Source organism: Panthera uncia, chromosome E3 (genome assembly GCF_023721935.1).
Source record: "Panthera uncia isolate 11264 chromosome E3, Puncia_PCG_1.0, whole genome shotgun sequence".
NCBI classification, from domain to species: domain Eukaryota; kingdom Metazoa; phylum Chordata; class Mammalia; order Carnivora; family Felidae; genus Panthera; species Panthera uncia.
In genome coordinates, this window is record NC_064815.1 from 10384326 (window position 1) to 10404884 (window position 20559).

General features: G+C 45.8%; 1 protein-coding gene across 1 annotated transcript; it reads right to left on the minus strand.

Moving 5' to 3' along the window:
- Window positions 1-1097: 1097 nt before the first annotated feature.
- UMOD (uromodulin) lies at window positions 1098-13745 on the minus strand. Its single transcript, XM_049638378.1, has 10 exons — window positions 13555-13745; window positions 11630-12399; window positions 11415-11522; window positions 10048-10256; window positions 8944-9092; window positions 6836-7081; window positions 4018-4180; window positions 3340-3421; window positions 2565-2606; window positions 1098-1413 (listed from the first exon to the last, which is right to left on the minus strand). The coding sequence occupies exons 1-10, from the start codon at window positions 13647-13649 to the stop codon at window positions 1352-1354; spliced, it is 1926 nt and encodes a 641-aa protein (XP_049494335.1). The 5' UTR covers window positions 13650-13745; the 3' UTR covers window positions 1098-1351.
- Between the last annotated feature and the right edge of the window lie 6814 nt (window positions 13746-20559).

A 20559-nucleotide genomic window follows, 5' to 3' on the forward strand; every position in this document is an offset into this window, starting at 1 on the left:
AGCCCTTCTGCAAAGGCAGCAGGCCTGGGGATTCAGTGCATGTCTGTGTGCCTGCATGTGAGATCTTTTAGCTCAAGATACACTGTCCCCATAGCCTTGTTTGCTGATACACACGTGTGGTTTTCCCTGAGGTCAGAAGTTTCTAATAAAGCAACAGGGCCTTGGTCTGTCCTGAAAAGCCACAGCTGGACTTCCAGGAAGCAGCTGGTGTCAGGGCAGACATTTCCCATCACATTGGCTTCTACTGGCCCACTTGACACTCAAGTCCAGAGTCCTTGGAATATCTGGGTCTCCTGGGCCCAAGAGCCTCTTTATTTCTGGTTGTGCCTTCAGTGAGACTCCTGGAGCCCCCCACCCCACCAGACCCTGCCTTGTGAAGCCTCCCTGGCCAATGGGGGTAGTGGGTCTTCTCTCCACTGCTGCTGCTGCTGTGGCTGTGTAAACAGGCCTACATCTTCTAGATGGAGAGGGACAAGTGCAGTGAAGGAAGGAAGTCTGTAGGCTGTGTCAGTGCATCACCTCTAAAGATTGTGAGACTCCTGAACACAGGGACTGCATCTATCCTATTCACTGGTCTTTCCCCAGCTCCCATCATGGCACCTGGCACGTACTGGGTGCTCACATAAATGTTTTTGCAAAGCTGAATAGACCCTGTGAGGGCATCATTATTGGTCCCATTATACAGCAGCAGCAGCCCCCAGTTATACCTTCCATTTCTACCATGCCTGCCACACTTGTAATCACCTTTTAGGTTCACTCCGTTTCTTGCCAGACTGTAAACTCCAGGAGTGGAGGGATTGTGTTTTACTTGCTCAGTTCTGTATCCCCAGAAGTGCCTGACACAGAGGAGATGCTCAGCAAATATTTCTTGAATAAATGGATGGATGGATAGATGGATGGATGAAGCTCAGTCACATCATGTATTTTGTCTAAGATTACACAGCAGAACCAGTTAAACCCAGTCTCTCCAACCAGGGTGTGAACTCCATGAGTCCTGGTTTTTTTTACCACAGGATCCTTGGCACTATGACCAGTTCCTACATATAGTAGATGCTCAATGAAAAATAATGAATGAATGACTTCAAAGACTAAGCTTTTAAAATTATTATTATTTTGCCACACTTTTTAAGAGACATGGGACCTTATGTGCAGACACATCACAAGTCCCATTTTGAGAGATGGCAGAATTTAAAGATACAGGCCATTTTGCAATAGCAAGGATCAAAGGCAGGGCAAGAGGAGCAGGTTGATTGAAGTGTGAGCTCCCTTTTCTGTGGCTGGAGCACTAAACTGCATCACCTACAGCCATCAGGAAGTGAGAGCCGCAGAGCACAGGGTTTCCAGCTGCCTATCACTGAGACATCAGGGTCAAAGAGGCCAACAGAAGCAGAGGCAGCCAGACCTTGAGGAACCCTGCAAAGAAAGCAATTATAGGGCTGCTGCTAACACGGATGTGTTTTTGTGCAAAACTAACATTAGGTGCCTCCTCTAGACTGACCAGTTAGGAAAGGATACCCTCTCTGGGCTGATCAGTTAGAAAAAGGAAACTTCTTTCTCTTGATCTGCTCTGAAATCCAATTAGAGAAAGGTGCCACTCAGAGTAGAAAAATAGAGAAAGGTGCCCTCTCAGGTGGACCAGATTGAAGAAGACAGTCTTTCCTCTGGCATTAGGAATGGCATTGGTAGCCCCTCAAAAGGACACTGATGTGCAGGGCCCAACCTACTCAAGCATCCTTTGTAACCTTGAGATATTCACAGAGGAGAAGCCTCTTAGGAACACCTTAGATCTCCAGCTCCAAGGTCACTGGTACAGGGTTGGACTAGCTCAGGTAAAACACTAGGTTGGTGTAACAACTCCTTCAGATCTAGATACCAGGAGCCAAGAAGGGCAACAGTTACATTAATTCACTTTTCATCCATATTTTCAGACAAGTCAGTCAAAGGCCATAAAATGCCACCTGTCCCTGGCCTTTGTCATCAGAGAAGCAGAGAAACAGGGTTTCTTGTTTGTCTATTGTGTTAATCCTGGGACTAAGCATTGTCTTTGGCATGTAGTAGCACTGAACATATATTTGTTACCTGCTGAGTGAATCCTGAAAATAGTGTTAGAAATAAATCACAAAGCTTCAGGAAGTGCCCAGGATGCAGATCTAGTGTGTGCATGTCTACTAGGTATAAGTTTGTTTAACTGTGTGTGTGTCTGTACCTGCAAATATGCATGCGTGCACCTCTAGCTGTCTGTGCATCTGTGTGTACAAATATGAATATATGCATGTGACCTGGTGTGCGTGTGTCTGTGTGTGTGCAAACATGTCTGGGTGATGTACATTCTGGGGTGCCTGTCTATGCATGCCTGTGTCTGTGTGCACATGTGCACTAGTGGGGGACAGCATACATATATGTGCATATGTACATCCCCAGGACCAGGCATTTCCACAGGTGCAGTCACCTCTTCAGAGCTCAGGCCAACCAGGCCAGGTGCTCCAGCACATCCTGGGCTTATAGATAAAAGCCCCAGAGGAAGGTTCTCGTGGATGTCCCCTGAAAAGGGGACCTGAACTTACCCAGGCTGCTGGAAGCAGCCCTTGAGACTACGGCCTGGACATCTGTAGATGGAAAGAGAAGGATCAGTGTGAGGAGAAGGCATGCAGTTGGCAAAAATCCTGAGAGAAAGCCCTTCAATTTGCTCTTCTCCTTGCAGCCAGAGTAGTCTTTTTAAAACCCGGGCCTGATCATGTCATTTCCCTGCTTTTGAACTTTCAGGGGTTCCCCACTACTTTCAGGAGAAAGGCACCAAAACTTAGCAACAACTGTAAGTCCCCACATGGTCTGGACCCCACTACATCAGCTTATCCTATACCAACATCCTCTTCTTTCCAGCCTGCCCGGCCTTTTCTCAGTTCCTCTAGCAGGCTGAGCTACGTCCCACTACAGGCCCTTTGCCTATGCTGTACCCTCTGTACCCTGAGATTCCCTTCCCCTCACCCCTTTTCCCTGACCCCTCTTAGTTAATCCCTCCTCAGTTGAATAATGTCTGCTCCAGTGGTCTCTAAGTTCCATGTGAACCAGATCTGTGTCTGCTTTTGCTCACCACAGGATCCCCAACCACTAGTATAGGGCCTAGTACACAGGAGGCACAAGAACAAATTTGTGCAACAGAAAGAACACATGACTCGGAACTGGTAAAAGGAAGGCAGCTTATAGTCCACCTTGCCCCACAGAATTGACTTGCTCCAGTTCTGAACATAGTAAGATCCACATGTTGAGTTCTGTCATTCCTCCTCATCTCCAGAGAATATTCCCCACCAGGAGCATGGGAGGAGGGAGTATCTTTCTTACTTTTCCGTGTGATGGGACCCAGGTTCAGGACATGGGTTTGGTCTATGATGCCCCCGCTGCGGAATCTGGTCCCAGAGCAGGTCTGCAGGAAGAGGGCAACAAGGAAACCCTTCCATGAGGGAGACTGAATGTGGTCCTGCCATGGGGAATGGGTTCCACTCCTCACAAGGGCATCCTCCTGCCTCAGTCTGGGGCTTGAGGATGGTCAAAGCAGGGGTTGTCAGGAAATCTGCATACCTGGGCTCATGCCCCACCTCTACCATTTGTTAGGTATATGATCTTAAGCAAGTTACCAAAGTTCTCTGAGTGGCTCATATAAGGAACTAATAAAATTCCTCCCCTTTAGTTACTGCAAAGAATTAAAAAATTAACACAGATAAGGTGCACCTGGTGCTTTAAAATGTCAGCTTCTGTTATCAGAACACAAGCCTGCAGATAAGCCAGAGCATTTACCAGCCAGTTGCAATGCACTGATCTCGCCTGATTTCCCAACAGCTTAGGTCTCTTACCTGGCCACGCCCACCCCGTCTTACTGCTCATTCTATTCCTGGACTAAAAGAGAAACACAGCCAAAATGTTTATTTTCTTTTAGACCTTGTGGCCAGATGTCTTTGGTTATTGGAGATGGGCGAGGGGGAGGTCATGGCAAGCAGCCTGAGGGAGGAAAAGGCAACTCACAGGTTTGCATTTTTCATCAACAGTGTCGCACAGATAGACTTCACAGTGCAGATAGACCAGGTCGTAGTTCCCAGCAAAACGGAACATCTGGACAGAAAATCGGCCCTGAGGGGACTCCCCATTCTCCACCACCTGGATGGTTGAGTCCTTAGTGCGTGGACATCTGGGAGATTTAAGTCATAAAACATGGTTGGTTAAACAAGTACTCTATGGCCAAACTTCCTGCACTTGATCTTAGCCAAAAGGCCGAGAAGCAATTATGGCCAAACTTCTGGGTTCAACTCTCACTCCTCCCCCTATTATTTGCTGTGTGTCCTTGAGCAACTTAATCTCTCTGTGTCCCAGTCTCCCAGTCTGTATACAGGGAGTACTATTTGTAACCCATTTCATAAGATAGCTGTGAAAATTAAGCCAGTTAACTTTTCAAAGTGCTCACTATAGTATATGACACATAGTAGATGCTACATATATATGATGGTGAAGTAAAACTGTGGTCAGCACAGAGTTGAAACTATGTAATGAAGTCAGCTTGGTTTCCTAGGAAATGACATTCAGGATCCTTAGCTACCATTCCTTTGCTATCTTTTATGTAGGTGGCTCTAACTATAACAGTGGGCAACTTCCAAGTCCTGAGGGGCAATGACCAAATGGGAGTGTGTGTGTATGTGTGTGTGCCCATCTGTAAATGCACACAATGGCACCTGAACTCAAAACTGCACCTGCAATGACTCATGTATGTGCTGGGCTGGATCAGGACACATGGGCAGACAAATTGGGCATCTTCTCTGCTATTTTACATGATTTGCTCAGAATTGATTTAGGAGAGGGGCTGAATGCTGATTGCACAGAGGAAGAACTGAGAAGGGACCTCTTTGCTTTGTGTCCCCCACAATTCAGATCTGATTGCAAAAGTGCACACTCCACTTGGCAAAATAAAGGCCCTGAGGTTAAGGGGACCCACTGCCTGAAAGACCCATACATACAACCTGAGCAGGGCATCCAGCCCCTCTTACTGTCTCCCTAGCCGGCTCCTCCTTACACATCCTGAGATGTTTGACATCTCTCTCAGACTGGTGGTCCCCAATCCCACACATGCCCAGACAGAAAAACAAAGGCACATCCAGCATTTCTTCCTGCTTCTTTTTCAAAACTTTCCAAGCGTTCCACAGCGTACATATTCAACTGCACATATGCTCATTTCATATATGAGAACATGAATAGTCAGACAGATGAGATGGCTTGTGTCTCTGGCAAAGAAACAGCAAAGCCAAGATGTGAACCCAAGTCTCCATGATGGCCCAATCAAGATCATGCCAACCCTTTCCCAATTTTTTTTTGCCTTACCTAGAAACCACCTTCATGTATGTTTTCCTGTGTTTCGCAACATCTGTATTATTATCTACTTACTATTTTCATCAAATACATGTAAATTTTTATTGGAATACATCAGTTTTTTCAGAAGAATCTTCAGATCCTGACCACAAATGGCAAACCAGTATCGCTTGCCATAAGCAAAACATGACCATTTACAGATAAATACAAAGTAAAACAGTGCTATTAAATTTTAGTTAGCTACTGTCACAGCTAAAGGTCCTAAAACAGACTTCTGCTTTCTTTCTGCTGCAAAGGGGATTAGCAAATAACAGAGAAGTGTAAATGTCAGATGAGCACCCAACTGAGACTTTTCCCTTGATGTAATTAGACACATTCTAAGAACTGAATCAGGAATAGGTCACTGTCTTCCTGACTGTGCTACTAAAATTGCAAATGCCTCTCCCCTTTTCCTGCTTTGGGTTTTTCCTGTAGCTCCATTACCACTGATATGCTATGGATTTCATCTTGGTTAATTATTGGTCTCCCCCCACCCCTTGGAATATCAGCTGTATGAGGGCATAGAGGTTTGTCTGTTCTATGCACTGTGTTATCCACAGAGCCTGGTACACAGTAAGCTTCCAGAAACATCTGTTCCATTTTGAATGACAGTGTGAATTACTTTCTCACAGTGTGGCCCATGGTTCTCCAATGCCTCTGGAGTAAAAAGCAGCACTTCTGTGTCCTCCCTTTTACAACTGGCCCTTGATTAACTGTCTCCAGTGCACTCCTCCCAGCCAAGTCCTGCTTGCTTGTCTCCTGCCTTGGGTGGGTGCACCTTTCAGTCAGGTTTCTTAACCTTTTCTTGAGTCCTGGACACCTCCAGCCTTCTGGTAAAGCCCATGCATCCCTCCTCAAAAATAATGTTTTAAACACATAAAGTACCTAAGATTATAAAGGAAACCAGTTAAATTGAAGTGTAGTTCTCAAAATATTAAAATATTTGATATATATATTATATATTTACATATCTATTATAACAATTTTTTAACGTTTATTTTTTATTTATTTTTGAGAATCAGAATGTGAGTGGGGGAGGGGCAGAGAGAAAGGGAGACACAGAATCCAAAGCAGGCTCCCGGCTCTGAGCTGTCAGCACAGAGCCCGACGTGGGGCTCAAACTCAGGAACTGTGAGATCATGACCTGAGCTGGTCAGGATGCTTAACCGACTGAGCCATCCAGGTGCCCTTTTACATATCTATTATATATAAATACATACTGATAATTAAATAATTTCTAGTAGAAACTGTAATATTTTAGTAACTGAAAAGTATTAACATGTGCAAATGTCCTGCTAATACTTTCATGATTTGTTGCCTATGTTCAAAGTGGATGGTAATGTTAGATTTTCAGCTAGAGATGAACAAATATAAAGATGTACTTTTCCCCAAATCCCAATCCAGAGATTGCCCCGTTCTGCCCTGGAATTCCATCCAGGAGCCTCACCTGTCCTGGATGATGAAGTACCTCAAGGGGTCTGTGGCATTGCCGCTGGGTGTGGCATAGCAGTTGGTCATCAGCAGTGCAAACCGGGACAAGTCACCCCCATCCAGCATGGTGCCCACGTAAAGAAAGGCCTCTGTGGCCAGGGTCACGGAGGAGCCTTGGTAGGGCTGTGTGTAGGCAGGGCTCTGGAAGAGTGCCATCCGCACGGTGAACATGCCTGTCCCACCCACGCTGATGTTTAGGGTGCTACAGGGAGAGAGGGGCTGGTGAGAAAACCAGATCTGAGAACAGCAACACATGGCCCACCCTTTCTGATCCGTAGTCCTGGGCAGTCCCTGGTAGCTCTCTGCATTTTTATCCAGCAGTAGGACTGGAACCCACCATCACTGCAATGGTTGCAAACTGCAATGAGCAGACATGGGTCACCTGAGGATCTTGTTAAAATGCAGGTTCTGGTTTGGTAGGTTTGGGTCGGGCTGAAGGTTCTACATTTTTAACAAGCTCCCACATGTTGCTGTTGCTGCTGATCCATAGATCACATTTTTTGTAACATGTCTACCCCCCTCACATGGTAGCCCTTGCCTTTAAGAAGTGCAATAAACAAATTCTCAAGAGAGTCACCTACATTTCTTCTTTGGTCTCAACCTGGAACCGTTAAAAGGGAGACTATGAGTCCTACAGGCCTAAGTCAGAGTTCTGGTTCTATCTACAGCAGAAGACAGGGGTTTTGTAAATTTGTAAATTTATTTGTGGTTACAAATAAACCACATTGAAAATAGCTACACCGATGTAGACTTCACAGGATGAGCCAATAAAGGACATTGTAAGACTGATACCCTAGAAACAAGGTGTATGATAAAAATGCAGTAATGCAGAAGTCCATGTTATAAGTGAGAAGTGGGTTGTTGGCTTGGACTCAAATTTGGAGTAAGGCAAGATTCCCAGCTCAAAGCAGAGACACATCTGCACACAGATGTTTTGCTCCCTGAAGTCTGTCAGGCTGAGACATGGCCACCACATTGCTTCAGTGAACTGCTTGACCAGATGATGACCCATCCAAAGGCAGACAATGAGCAACCTTCTTCCCCCAAGTAAGCCAGGCACCCTCATCAGTGCCTGGTGCCCAAAGAGCATGTAACCATGGGTGAGCTTCATAATTAAGGCCATGGTAGAGTGGGGACTCTGGGCCTGATGGCCTGGGTTTGAATCCCAGCTCTGTCACTTACTAAACTCTACTTTCGGACAAGTTCCTCAACCTTCTCTGAGCCTCAATTTCCACATCTGTATAATGGGAATAATAATAATAGTAATACCTATACCTCTTAAGGTGCTCTAAGATTTCACTGAGATTTCCTGTAGAGCTGTTAGCACAATGCCTGACATATAGTCAGCTCTTGATAAATGCTTGTTCTAATTACAACTGTAATTTTTCCAACATCAGCATCATTGGCTTGTGAGTCATCCTACTCAGAGATTTTCAGTTTTGTTTGGCAACAGGATCCTTTCATTATTTTTTTAAATAATAAAACCACATGTGGCACCCATTATAGGTGGAACGTCTCTGGTTCACCTTGTAGGCATCCCCAAAGGCACTTCCTTAAAGACCCTGAAACCCCAAGAGGCATAATTTTAAATCCCTCTTTAGTCAACTCCTTCTTTGTACAGAGAAGGAAGGAAACAGAGATTCAAATATGGCATATGATTTATATATCATATAAATAGCAGGTCTGGACCAGGAGCCCTCTCTCCTTCCGTCTGGTCCAACCACCCTGCCCCTCTGATAAGCCAGAGGCCCTAATATTTGATTTACATATGCAAAGCACTATTGTGCTTCTAATAAAGTACTGCTAAGTCCATTTCACTGAAGACCATCACCCAGGGTGGGGCTATCAATTTCCAAAGCCATCTTGTTAGTATGTGACAGAGCCTGGATTTGAATCTGGGCTCCAGTATTCCCAGTTGGGCTGTATTCCATTGGGAATGCTGGCTCCCAGTACCCCCACCCAGCTCCTTATGGCTGGCAGTTGACAGGGAAACTGAGGACCTGGTGGTTAAGGGGTCGTGGGGTGGAGCCAGCCAGGGACACCGGGGACCCTCTCTGGCCACACCTGACCATTGGCTGCAGGGAGGTCTTCAAGCTGACTTTCATGTCCAGAGGGTAGGAGCACGCAAAGTTGATTTTGATGTTGAGGTCACGGATGACGATCTCATCTGCCAGGTAGAGGGTGTTGCTGTACGTGGCATGGGTTTCATTCCTCTGTGTTGGGGGGTGGGAGTGGGAGAAAGGGGCATGAGAATCTGAGTAGGATTCAAAACCAAATGGGTTTCTCTAGCTACCTGTGAGCTGTCCTCCCAGCTGTCATAATCAAAAGTTATAACAACAGCAGCCATCTATGAGCATGCATCACGTGCTAGGTCCTGAGCGAAATGTTCCTCCGGCATCACTGTATTGGCCCCTTCAATGACCCTAAGCTCTACTATCTCCTGCCTCATGATGAGGAGATGGGGCTTCATAGAAACCGACTAACTCTGAGTAACTTGCCCACAAGACGTGGGATCTAATAAGCCTGGGCTCTTCCACTTAGGCCATGTTTCCTCTCTCATACACTAAAAAGACTAAAAACCATGTCCTGACTCATTGTTAATGCTGGAATTTTAAACGCTACATGCAGCAAATGACAACTTCCTTCTTCCTTTCTTTTGTCTTCTTTCCTTTTCTTTCCAGGGGATGAGGGAGTTGGGGAAGCAGTGTTCACTCAAACATTGACCTCTGGGTCCCTTTTGAGGAGGTTTCTGTAGGTGAAGTCCTGGTTCTCTAGACACCAGTGGTGCAGACCTTGCCTCCCAGGATCACCCAAGATAGACAGACCTGCTTCTGAGCCCAGTGCCAATACCTACTGGCTGAGAAGAATTTCTTTCCTGTAGAGGCCCTTCTGTTCCCATCTGTAAAATGGGGAACTGTCATCAGGATCATTCTCTTTATTTGAAGCTAACATTTATTAAGCACTTACACTGTGCCAGTCACTGTCCTAATCACTTCACATACAATAACTCATTTAATCCTCTTAAAAATCCTATGAAGTAGGTACTATTATCCCATTTTATGGTTGAGGAAACTGAGGCACAGCCAGGCTCATACAACTGGGAAATGATAAAGCTAGGGCTTGAACCAGGCAGTGCTCTCACCCTGTCTCACACTGACCAGCACATACCGTCATCACTGTCCCACAGGGGCCATCCCTGGCTGGGGTCACCACAGATATCCAGTCCCGGTCTCCCCTCTCAATGAAGCCTGAGCACTGGCTGTCACGCAGGTACATGAAAACTTTCTCAAAGCCCAGGCTCTTCAGCTGGCACTTGCTCAGGGACACCTTGATGTCATTGGCCCCACACTCCAGCCTGCGCTCCAGGTGGGAGAGATCTGAAATAGGCAGGGAAGGTGGGATTGGAAGCCAGTGACCACAATTCGGGGTCCACCACATCTCCAGGCCCTGGGCCCAGTTGGTTGGGCTATCCACCACCTGGAGGGCACTCAGATTAGCCTCTGTCTGTTCTTGCTGTGGTCTTCCCTATCAGAGGGACTGAGACACAAGATTGGACTCAGTATCTCTGGGTGGATTCAAGTGGCCATCCATCAGCCCCTTGTTAACCCTCTATGTGTTTTGATCCATTCACCCCCCAGCATTAAATACATTGAATCTCAGTAAGACAAAACAAAACAACACATTAATTATAGTATCTTTCCATCCTTTCTGTATCAAAGAGATAGTCCTCACTAGTTACTAATGTTTTTAACGCTCTGCACTTATTAATTTCCCTTTCAAAACAACAGAGTGCAGATATCAGGCTAAGTGTTTGGGGAACAAAATAACATCTAGCTGGATTTTTTTTTTTTTTACTTTAAAATTGAAGTATTACACAGCTGCTAGAATTTAATAATTTTCTTTTCTTGTATTCATTTTTACTGTTACCTTCTATCGAAGGTGTTACTTGCCACAGATAGATGCAGTAGTGACAAGTTTATTTCAAAGAAGAAGGATTCAATCAATTTAAAGAAAAACAAGTTACTAATAAAAATCCCAGTATAAGCTAGTACTTGCATAAAGAAAAATTGTAAAATTGGAACTTGGATGTGACTAAAATCATGACTGAAGTTTGGGAGATACTTTCCTGCTTCAATCATTGTACGTATGGGGAATCTGAGGCTCAGAGATGGCCAGAGCCCTGCTATGGGTCTTCCAGGGGTCAGTGGAAGAAACCGCAGGCTGGTCACCAGTCCTGTGTTCTTGGGCTGCAGAACTTTGGCTTAGGTAGTCTTTGGCCAACAGGTAGCAGCTTCCCCGTCCTGCTGTGGTGTGGGAGCCTCAGAAAGAAGGTGGGGGTAAGGAGGTCCCTCAAGCTCTGGGAGCTTTGGGGCCAACTAAAATGAGACCAGGAGCCTAGAGAGCTTCTGCTGGTTTTAATAGATATTACTGGACCTTCTTTTCACTCAAATTGGATGATATGTATCACATAGGACTATGTCCCTCCCCCAGTTGCTGACATTTCTCAACCCCTTGCCTCCTCCCACTGGCCTCACCAGTGATGTTGAAGTCCTGTTTGCACTGGCAGCTCCATGTGCCATCATCCGGTTTGCAGTCCTCGTCTATACTGCACTCCTCACACGTCCCCAACACAGAGCTGGGGTCTGCAGAGTCACAGACACAGACAGTCAGCAGGGATGCTCCCCAGGCTCCTGTGGTGCCCACCCAGGCCTGGAGTGGAGGTGGGGGTGGGGGGAAGACGCCCACTCACCTGTGCAGTAGGCCAGATAGCACTCGGGGGGCGCGGTCAGGTTGTAGACGTAGTAGCCAGCACAGGCCTTCACTTGGACAGGTGCGTCCCACAGGCAGCAGTGGCCACTCCAGTGGGCGCAGGCCGTGCGGCTCACAATGCCCTCATCACTGGACGGGTGTGTGCCGTTGAGCCACATGGGCGCAGCTGTATTGCAGCTCAGGACCGGCACGCAGGTCTCGGCCAGGCGCACGCCGCCCTGCCCCACAAAGCGGTACCAGCCGCTCAGGCCTGAGTCACAGGTGTAGCCTGCCCCGTACTCAGAGCTGCGCCAGTACTCATCCAGGATGTGGTGCACCTGGCATGGGTCCATGCACACAAGCGTGTCGCCCTCAGGCATGCAGTCCAGTCCTGGCCCGCAGGAGCCTGGGGAACACTCACAGTGCCACCCATCACCCCAGTAGCCAGCAGGGCACACGCATGAGTAGTTGCCTTTGTGGTTGATGCAGGTGGCCAGGGCGTGGCAGCGGCTGAGTCCCGGCTCAGCACACTCGTCCACGTCGGTGCAACCCAGCCCAGGCATCAGGCGGAAGCCGTCAGGGCAGGTGCACAAGTAGGAGCCCAGCATGTTCACACAGATGCTGTCCTCGGAGCAGTTGTGTGCCCCAGAAATGGCACATTCGTCCAGGTCCACGCACATAAGGCCGTCGCCGGTGAAACCCACCTGGCAGGAGCAGGTTGTGGCAACCCCTTCCTCCAGGCAGGTGGCATTGCTGTGACATTCAGAGCAGCTTACTGCGAACAGAAGAGCCCAGCCTCAGAGTAGGGACAGCTGGACCAGTGGTGACCAAGAGAGTCCTCCTATATCCCTTTGGGTACCATGTTCTTTAGACTTGGTCCCTGGAGGACTCCCTCCTAAACAAATAAACAAAACTCCCCTTATGATTCCACTGTTCATTCTTCTGTGTTAAGCATTGCTTTCAAACTGTGTCTTCTTTTAAAATATCCATGTTTCTACATCCAGAGGAATAATACAGAGTTCTTGACACTTTGGTAGGATTTAGGTGACCCTGTCACCCCTTCCCCACTTTTGAACATTTAATGCCTTTTGCTCAGATCTTCCCTGCCTCCTCCCTGAAGACTTCCCCAACTCTCCCTGACAGGGGCAGTCACACTTTGTGTGACATCCTCCATGACAATAAAAGCCATAAAGATAATGAGCTGTTGTTTATTAAGCACTTAAATTGGGATGTGTGCTTTTCACTCATTATCTCATTGAATCCTCCCCAATGGCCCCTAGGGGATTGCTTCTGTGTTTACCCTTATTTTAAAGATGAGCAAACTGAGGTTCAGAGGGTTTAAGCCATGTGCTCTGTTGGTAAAAGCCAGGACACAAACCCAGGTGGCAGGACCACAGAGTATATGCTCTTAACCAGGACACTGAAATGGCATTTACTGTGCCCTCGAGTACTCCAGCTCATGGGTGGTGCCCAGCTCCCTTTTCCATGGAGAAGCTGAAAGCTAGATGAGGGTGATGTAAGACCCAATGGAATGACCTCTTAAGAATGCAAGGGGAGGTATTTGGGAGCCACTTAGGTGTTTCAAACCCCCTGTGTGGTTAAGTATGTTCCTGACTTTCCAGTAAAGTGGCAGGGGACCTTAGTGGTATTCCAGACTCTTGCGTCTCAGTGTGTGATCTAAGAACCACAGCATTAGCATCACCTGAGAGCTTGTCAGAAACGCTGAATTTCAGGCCCTACCTAGAACCCACTGAATCAGAGCCTGCATTTTAGCAAAATTCCCATCTGAGTGCTATATACATTAAAGTATCAAAATGTATTTAGAATAAATCAAATTCCAATCATGACAGGAGAGAGAGCATGACCTCCTCTGCTAACAGTGGCATTGTTCCCTACACACACACACACACACACACACACACACACTTACTTGCTTCTGAGGTTTCAATGGTGACAGTTATGACCCAAGAGGTTACCACCACTACCATCCGCATCAGGGTCAGAGAAGAAAGCCGCCCCATTCCTTCTGCTCTTCACAGCTACTTCTGATCTGGGGAAGACCTGCCCAAAAACAAGGACAGGTTGACCCCCTGGGTTTTCCTCCCAGTCTCTGATGCCTGGAGTCCTGTGAACAGAGATGGATGGGATAAATGCATGATCTAACTCCCCTCCCCACAGTTGGGAGGAGTGCTTTGGTTGTGCACTGCACAGCTCCAGAAGATGCCATTTATATGAACTACAAAAAGTGTGCAGTGCTGTGGCCCTTGCTTTGGTGGTTTTCTCATCTGTGACCCCACCCTTACTCCCACCCGCATGCCATCCTCTGCTCCCCAAGTCTCAGTGCATCTGGAAGAACTGAGTCTCATTTGGAACAGGAGGCAGCAAGATAGGGTAGAATGTTCTGGACTCACCATCATAGGAGGCAGCTTTGGGTTTTAACAGCCAACTGCTGATCCCTGCTGGGAAACTTTCAGCTTGCCCAGATCCATTTATTTATTCAACAAACATTTATTGAGTAGCTACCTTGTGCCAAACAGGGAGCTACACACCAAAGAAAACAATGAACAGGATAGGCAAGATCCCTGACTTCATGCAACTCACATATCACAAAGAAATAGTTTGAGATAAGAAACTCGAGAGGCGATTAACCCTCACAATGGATTTTAATGTTTCCAGAGCAGTCACTTATTATTTCACTCAATTGGTGAAATAATCCTAGGTGGATACTACTAATACTACCCTAATTTTTCCAGCAGCAAAGTAGGGTAGCATGGTGGTTAAATGTGTGGGACTTGGAGCCTGTAACAGGGATCCAAATCCCTGTTTTACCAACCACTAACAGTGTGACTTTCGGCAAGGTATTTCATTTCGGGAAGAATTTGTTTTCTCATCTATGAAATATGGATCATTGCTTCCACAAACTGAGTGCCTGTGATGTGCCAGGCTTAGTCTGAAGTCCCTGTGATCAAAGAACTTGTGTTCTAGAGTGGTATTTTCCAAGCCTTTATGACTAGGATCTGCTATAAAGAAAATATTTTTTGCCATAAATTGGTACAGTTGTTGGGGCACCTGGGTGGCTCAGTCAGTTAAGCATCTGACTTCAGCTCAGGTCATGATCTCACAGTTTGTGAGTTCGATCCCCATGTCACGCTCTGTGCTGACAGCTTAGAGCCTGGATCCTGCTTCAGATTCTGTGTCTCCTTCTCTCTCTGCCCCTCCCCTGCTCACGCTCTGTCTCACAAAAATATATTTTAAAAAATGTTATAAAAAGTTAAATTGGTGCAGTTGCTTGTGTATGTGCCTGCACACACACACACACACACACACACGCACTAGAAGTTTTATAAAAAAAATTCTTATCATTACTGTGTATGTTGCTTGTTGACATTGTCTATAGTATTTAGTTAAAAGAAGATTTTGGATATAATCCACAAATTATTTCATGATCCACTAATGGGTTGTGATCTATACTTTGAAAACACTGTGGTGGGTAATAACTGACTGCATATTGTCATGGGTATTAACTAAGATGATATATTCAAAGCAGGACCTAGCACAGAGCCAATGCTATTGTTCACTGCTATATTCCCAGTGCCTGGTACATAGCAGACACTTAAATAACATGCATTGAATGAGTGAAGAAATAGTAGTCATTGTTATTAGAAAAGCACAGAGCACAGCCTCAAAGAGAGGGAGACTGGCCAACCAGAGATAATGAAGCCAATTATCAACAGAGGAAGGACTCACTCTAGGTCTGACCTTAGTGTCTAATCTTTTGATTTTCTTCTCCCTTCTCCCAAGCAGAATGGGAATTAGAAGACAGGTAGGTGGGAAGAAGTGGCTAGAAGAAGAGAGAGCTGTAGATAGCCTTACCTGAAGCCAGAAAGGTAGAATTAATCTGTTTACAAGTATGTGCCTACTATATATACATCTACCCCTGGCTGGCAGTCTTTCCTCCAATTATCCTCTGGTTCTGTTTCTTGAGATTGTTTTCTTGAGGGTGGAATATTTTCCCCTTTGGGCACAGTTTTTTCCTTTCCTAGGCTGCCAGGTTGTTGTTCTTTTTCCTAATATGTAGACACCCCAAATGATTAACATTGGGGGTCAAACTTGTGCCTGCAAATACAAGGCCTCTGTTTTGCACCTTTTGACATAAAGAGATTCCTGAGTTAGAAATTAACTGGAAAAGCAGTGCCAAGGTACTAGGCTTTTTCTTGCTCAATGAGAAGGACAAGGTGGACTCAAGGAGCCAAGCAGAGGCCAGTATCCCAAGCCAGGCTGTCCTGGGAAGAAAAGAGGTGTTTTTGTTTTTGTTTTTGTTTTATTTGAGAGAGGAGGCAGGACAGAGAGTGGATGGTTGGGGAGAGAAAATCCTAAGCAGGCTCCATGCTCAGAAAGAGCCCAACATGGGGCTGGTTCCCACGACCCTGGGTTCATGACCTGAGCCAAAATCAAGAGTCAAATGCCCAACCTACTGAGTGACCCAGGAGACCTAAAAAAGGGGTGTTTATTGTCCCCATTAGGACATGTACCTGTGGCCATTTGGGTTCCCTACCCTGGAGAAGGCACCCTTTAGAAGCACACTCCATCCTCACGGGCTCAGCAAGGTCTTCGATGGTCTAGGCATGGCAGGAGAGGAGCTGAAAATACTTGAAGGTCAGAGCCAGAAGATAATTCAGACATCACTGCACCAGACCCACTCTGTGAAACAAAGATTCTGAGTTCCCATGAGGACAGGCCCCTTGGGAGGTGGATAACTTCGTGACTGGGTAGACTGACTTTTGAGTCAGTTGTTCTGGCTCTTGATCAGCCATTTATAGTGTGCCAGAGGGCTCATTTCTTAATCTTTCTGAGGTCATTTTTATTGTCTGTAAAGGTAAAGTGCCCATCTCCTAGAGTAGTTATGGTGATTAGAGGAGAAGATGTAAGGACAGACATGTAGTAACAATTCTACCCGCGCAGTCACTGCCAATGCTGCTTTGCTGATGGACAGTCACAGGGGTAGGAAAAGGGAGAGCCCGGGCTCGACTCCATGACTCCTGACCCAGGCCCATGTAGATGACAGTTCAGTCTTAAGAGTCAGTCCCACTGAGAAAAATTGAATATGTGTGAACTTGGGCTGAGTAGGAAATAGAACAGTGACCCACTGCATGTACTTTTTCAGGATCTTTTTCATCCTGTCTCATTTAGTGCCAGGGTAACCATCAGCACTGTGCACTCATCTCCACAGGATAATTTTGTAGGAGTGAAATTTCTGGGTCAAAGAAGTGGTGCAGTTTTACGAATTTTGATACTTCTTCCCAAACAGCACCCCAGAGAGATTTTTAAAAATTATTTTATGGTCCCACCATAGTACCAACCCTGAACATTGTACACTTTCTTCTATCTTTGTCAAAAAAATAAGTGAGAAATCTCATTATTTACTTTTGCAATTCTTCAGTGAAAGGAGAAGTCATTGTCTCTTCATTTGTTGGTTATTTATTCTTTTCTAAACTGGCAGTTTGTTTGTGTCCTTTCCTTTTTTTTTTTCCTCCTATTGCTTAAGAAGAAAATAATCTTTTTCTCCATTTTGGATTGGGAATATCATTTCTGGTTGGTGCAAATGAGGCCCTGTCTAAACCCACATCCAGGTATCTTTAAGATTATCTAAAAGATTATCTAAAAGATCTAAAAGATATCCAAAACATTAAAATGGAGGCTCTGGGTGGCTCCTGGAGTTGTCTGGGCAAAGGCCACGGGCGGGACCTTTGTGTTGGAGACTATTCATAAGTCCAATAACCATATTTTTCTAGTTTCTCTGATGCTTTTACATCTTGGGGCTTTGCTGACCGTGGAGGGACTGCCCCTCCCAAGCTAACTAATTCCTACAGATAGCAATGGGCTGGCCTGAGATCTGCTTTTCATATGCAAACCAATCACCCAGAGTCCACACCCACACCCTCCTTTGCCAGGACCCCTCACTTTCAGGGCCACTATTCCCTTGCCCTGATCACCCCAGTGCCAGACACCAGACAACCAGGGATGATTCCCAGGATTCCCAATTCCCACTTCCCAGGGCCCACTGAAATTTATTCAAACTAGCCAGTCCTAAACCTTCTTACCCTGCCTCTCCTCTTCCTTCCCATGGAAACCACAAGAAAAGCTCTTGCTCATCTTTCCCCCTCTCCCTTGACCTCCTGATTGACCTTGTGTGCCCCCTCCTGTTGGGATCTGTGAATATAATAAACTGTGTTTTCAATGGCATCTGTTTTCTCATCTATTGGCCTTGCAATACCTGAATAATAATAAAACCTACATTTTAAAACAATAAGCATCACCTGCACTCAGTGCAGCTGGATCGTCCTGTGGCGTTTCTCTAGTTGGATGTTTTTCCACTCTTTCTTCAAAATTCCCACCCTTTCTCGCCCCACACATTTAATGACATCACAGTGTACTCATGGGAGCCAGTAAGCAATGTCTCCCTTATCTTCTCCGTCTTCCTGTCTCTGGACTCATCTTCCACATCTCCTCTCCTGTCATGATGGAGGCAGCATCCTTCTTCCTGCACTGATAAGCATTTTTCCTCACCTTCGCTTACTCCTTCCTCCTGTAACTTCCTCTTCTTGGAGTCACTTGAGAGTATTCTCATCTGCTAGTCCCTTCTATAGAAACCTTCCTTTGACCCCACACTCCCTCCAGCCACCATCCTATTTTCCAACCTTTCATAGCCAAACTTCACAAAAGATTTATCTGCACACTTTCCACTCAAATTCACACTGATATGCTTCCTGATCTGCCAGCTCCATTGACTTTGCTCATCAAGATCACCAAACACATCCATGTTGCCAAATTCAATCACTTTTTTTTTTCTTTATCTTGCTTCCGGAAGAGTAGTCAAAAATATTTGTTTTTGAACAAACCTTACTCAATTTATCAGAAGTTCCCATTTTCTTGGAATGCTCTTCTCTCAACTTTTAAGCATGGGTAGGAGACTTGATCTTAATAATCTTGACAGCTGTCACTTACTGAGTGCCTCTCTTGGGCCAGACACTGTACTGAATGCTTTTATGTTTATTGTGTCATACAATAATTGTTACAACACATATTACCAATAAGACTGTAGGTCAGAAAGATTAAGTTGCTTCCCTGAGATTACCCAGCTAGCCTGTGTTAAATCCATACTAAAGTGCATATCTTATTCAGATTTACTCCTGTGATGCATTGCACTCCTTGGGGATAAAAAACATTCCATGCTTAGCAATGAAAGGTAGGTGGTTTTGGGTCCTTTTTTCAGGTAATGAAGCTAAAGTGTGAAGAAATTTGAAAAATTGATTAAACAGAATACAAAGGATTTTTGTGAGAGTGCTGTGTATTGGGAGGGAGTAGAAAATGAGTCAAGGGGGAAAGCCTTTCCAAGAGAGGGTCACCACCAGCCTTACCTATAACTGCTTATCCCAATCTGAGCCCCCACTTCATGAGGCCCCAAATACACGTGGGGGACTTGCAGGTAGCACATCCATTCTCTGGCTGGTGGCCAGTTAGGAACTCTGTTGCATGTGATTTATTCCTAGCAGCCTCCATGAACCCCTCCTTTGACCAGCAGCCACATAGCCTTAAGGCTGAGGCAGGTGAGTTTCACACCATGTCCTGAATACTAACACCTGCTCCTGTTGGGGCAGTCTGGCTCAGGTGAATTCCAGGGCCCCAGGCTGTTCCCTGCTTAGTCTGGATGTGGACACGCCAGGTTTGGGGGTGGGAGAAGGAGGAAGAGGAGCTGGTTCAGGAGCCTGAAGAAGTATAAACAGCCTTTCCCTCACATGATAGGTGGCAAGTAGAAAGGCCTAGATGGCTTGCAGAGACTTTGGTCGGTAAAATAATATGCCCCCTTTTTCAAGAGGAGCTCTGTTGCCACTTGGCCAAAATGATTAACACAAATTAGCAGCATGAGTCTGTGGTCAGCAGAATAATGACTTCCCAAGATGTCTGTGTCCTAGTCCCCAGAATCTGTGAATGTTACCTTACATCGCAAAGGGGACTTTGCAGTACCATTAAGTTTAAGACTTTGATATGAGGTTATCTGGGCAGGCCCATGAGCTAAGGGATGCAGGCAGCCCCCAGAAGCTAGAAAAGGCAAGTCAAGGGATCTTCCAGAGGGGACTAACCCTCATGACACCTTGACTTTGGCTCAGTGAAATTAACTTCTGATTTCTGGCTTCCAGAGCTGTAAGAGAGTAAGTTGGTACTTTTTGAGCCACTAAATTTGTGGTAATTTTTCAGAGCAATAATAGGAAACTAATATAGAATGTAATTTGGGTCTCCAGGCAACACTGTGTCAGCACCTGCCCCTTTTGGGATGACAGTGAAATCATGTATCTCAGAGATAGGGTGCTGGCTGAAATCAAATTTCATTTGATCCATGGATATTTATTACCTGAGCACCTACTGTATCCAAGCAGCATTCTAGGCATTAGGAATACAGTGGGGAAGGGAATAGACATATCTGCTCTCCAGGGACTTACCCAACAGTGGGGGAATCAAGCAGTATATTAGTGCACAGCAAAACAAGGTGCTTTCAAATGTTGGTATCTAGGAAGCCCTCTTTGAGGTGGTGGCATTTGAACTGAGGTTTGAAGGATAAAAAAGACATCTGCATGAAGATCTATGGGAGTGCATCATGTGTGCATTTAGGCAGAAGGAACAGCCGTAAGGAGAGAAAGCACTTGAACTGTTCAAGAATAGACAGGAAGTATGACTGGAGCCTAGAAAATGACAGGGAGAGAGAAGGGAACAGAAGAGATCTGTGGGGCCAGAAATTTCTAGGCCTGGAAGACATGGTGAGCAGACCAATCTTATTCTAAAAGGGATAAAGATGCCATTACAGAGTTAAAAAAAGGTAGTGTTGCAAGCTTTCAAGAATATGGCTTTTTAAAAGAATTTCAGCAGCTTTATGGA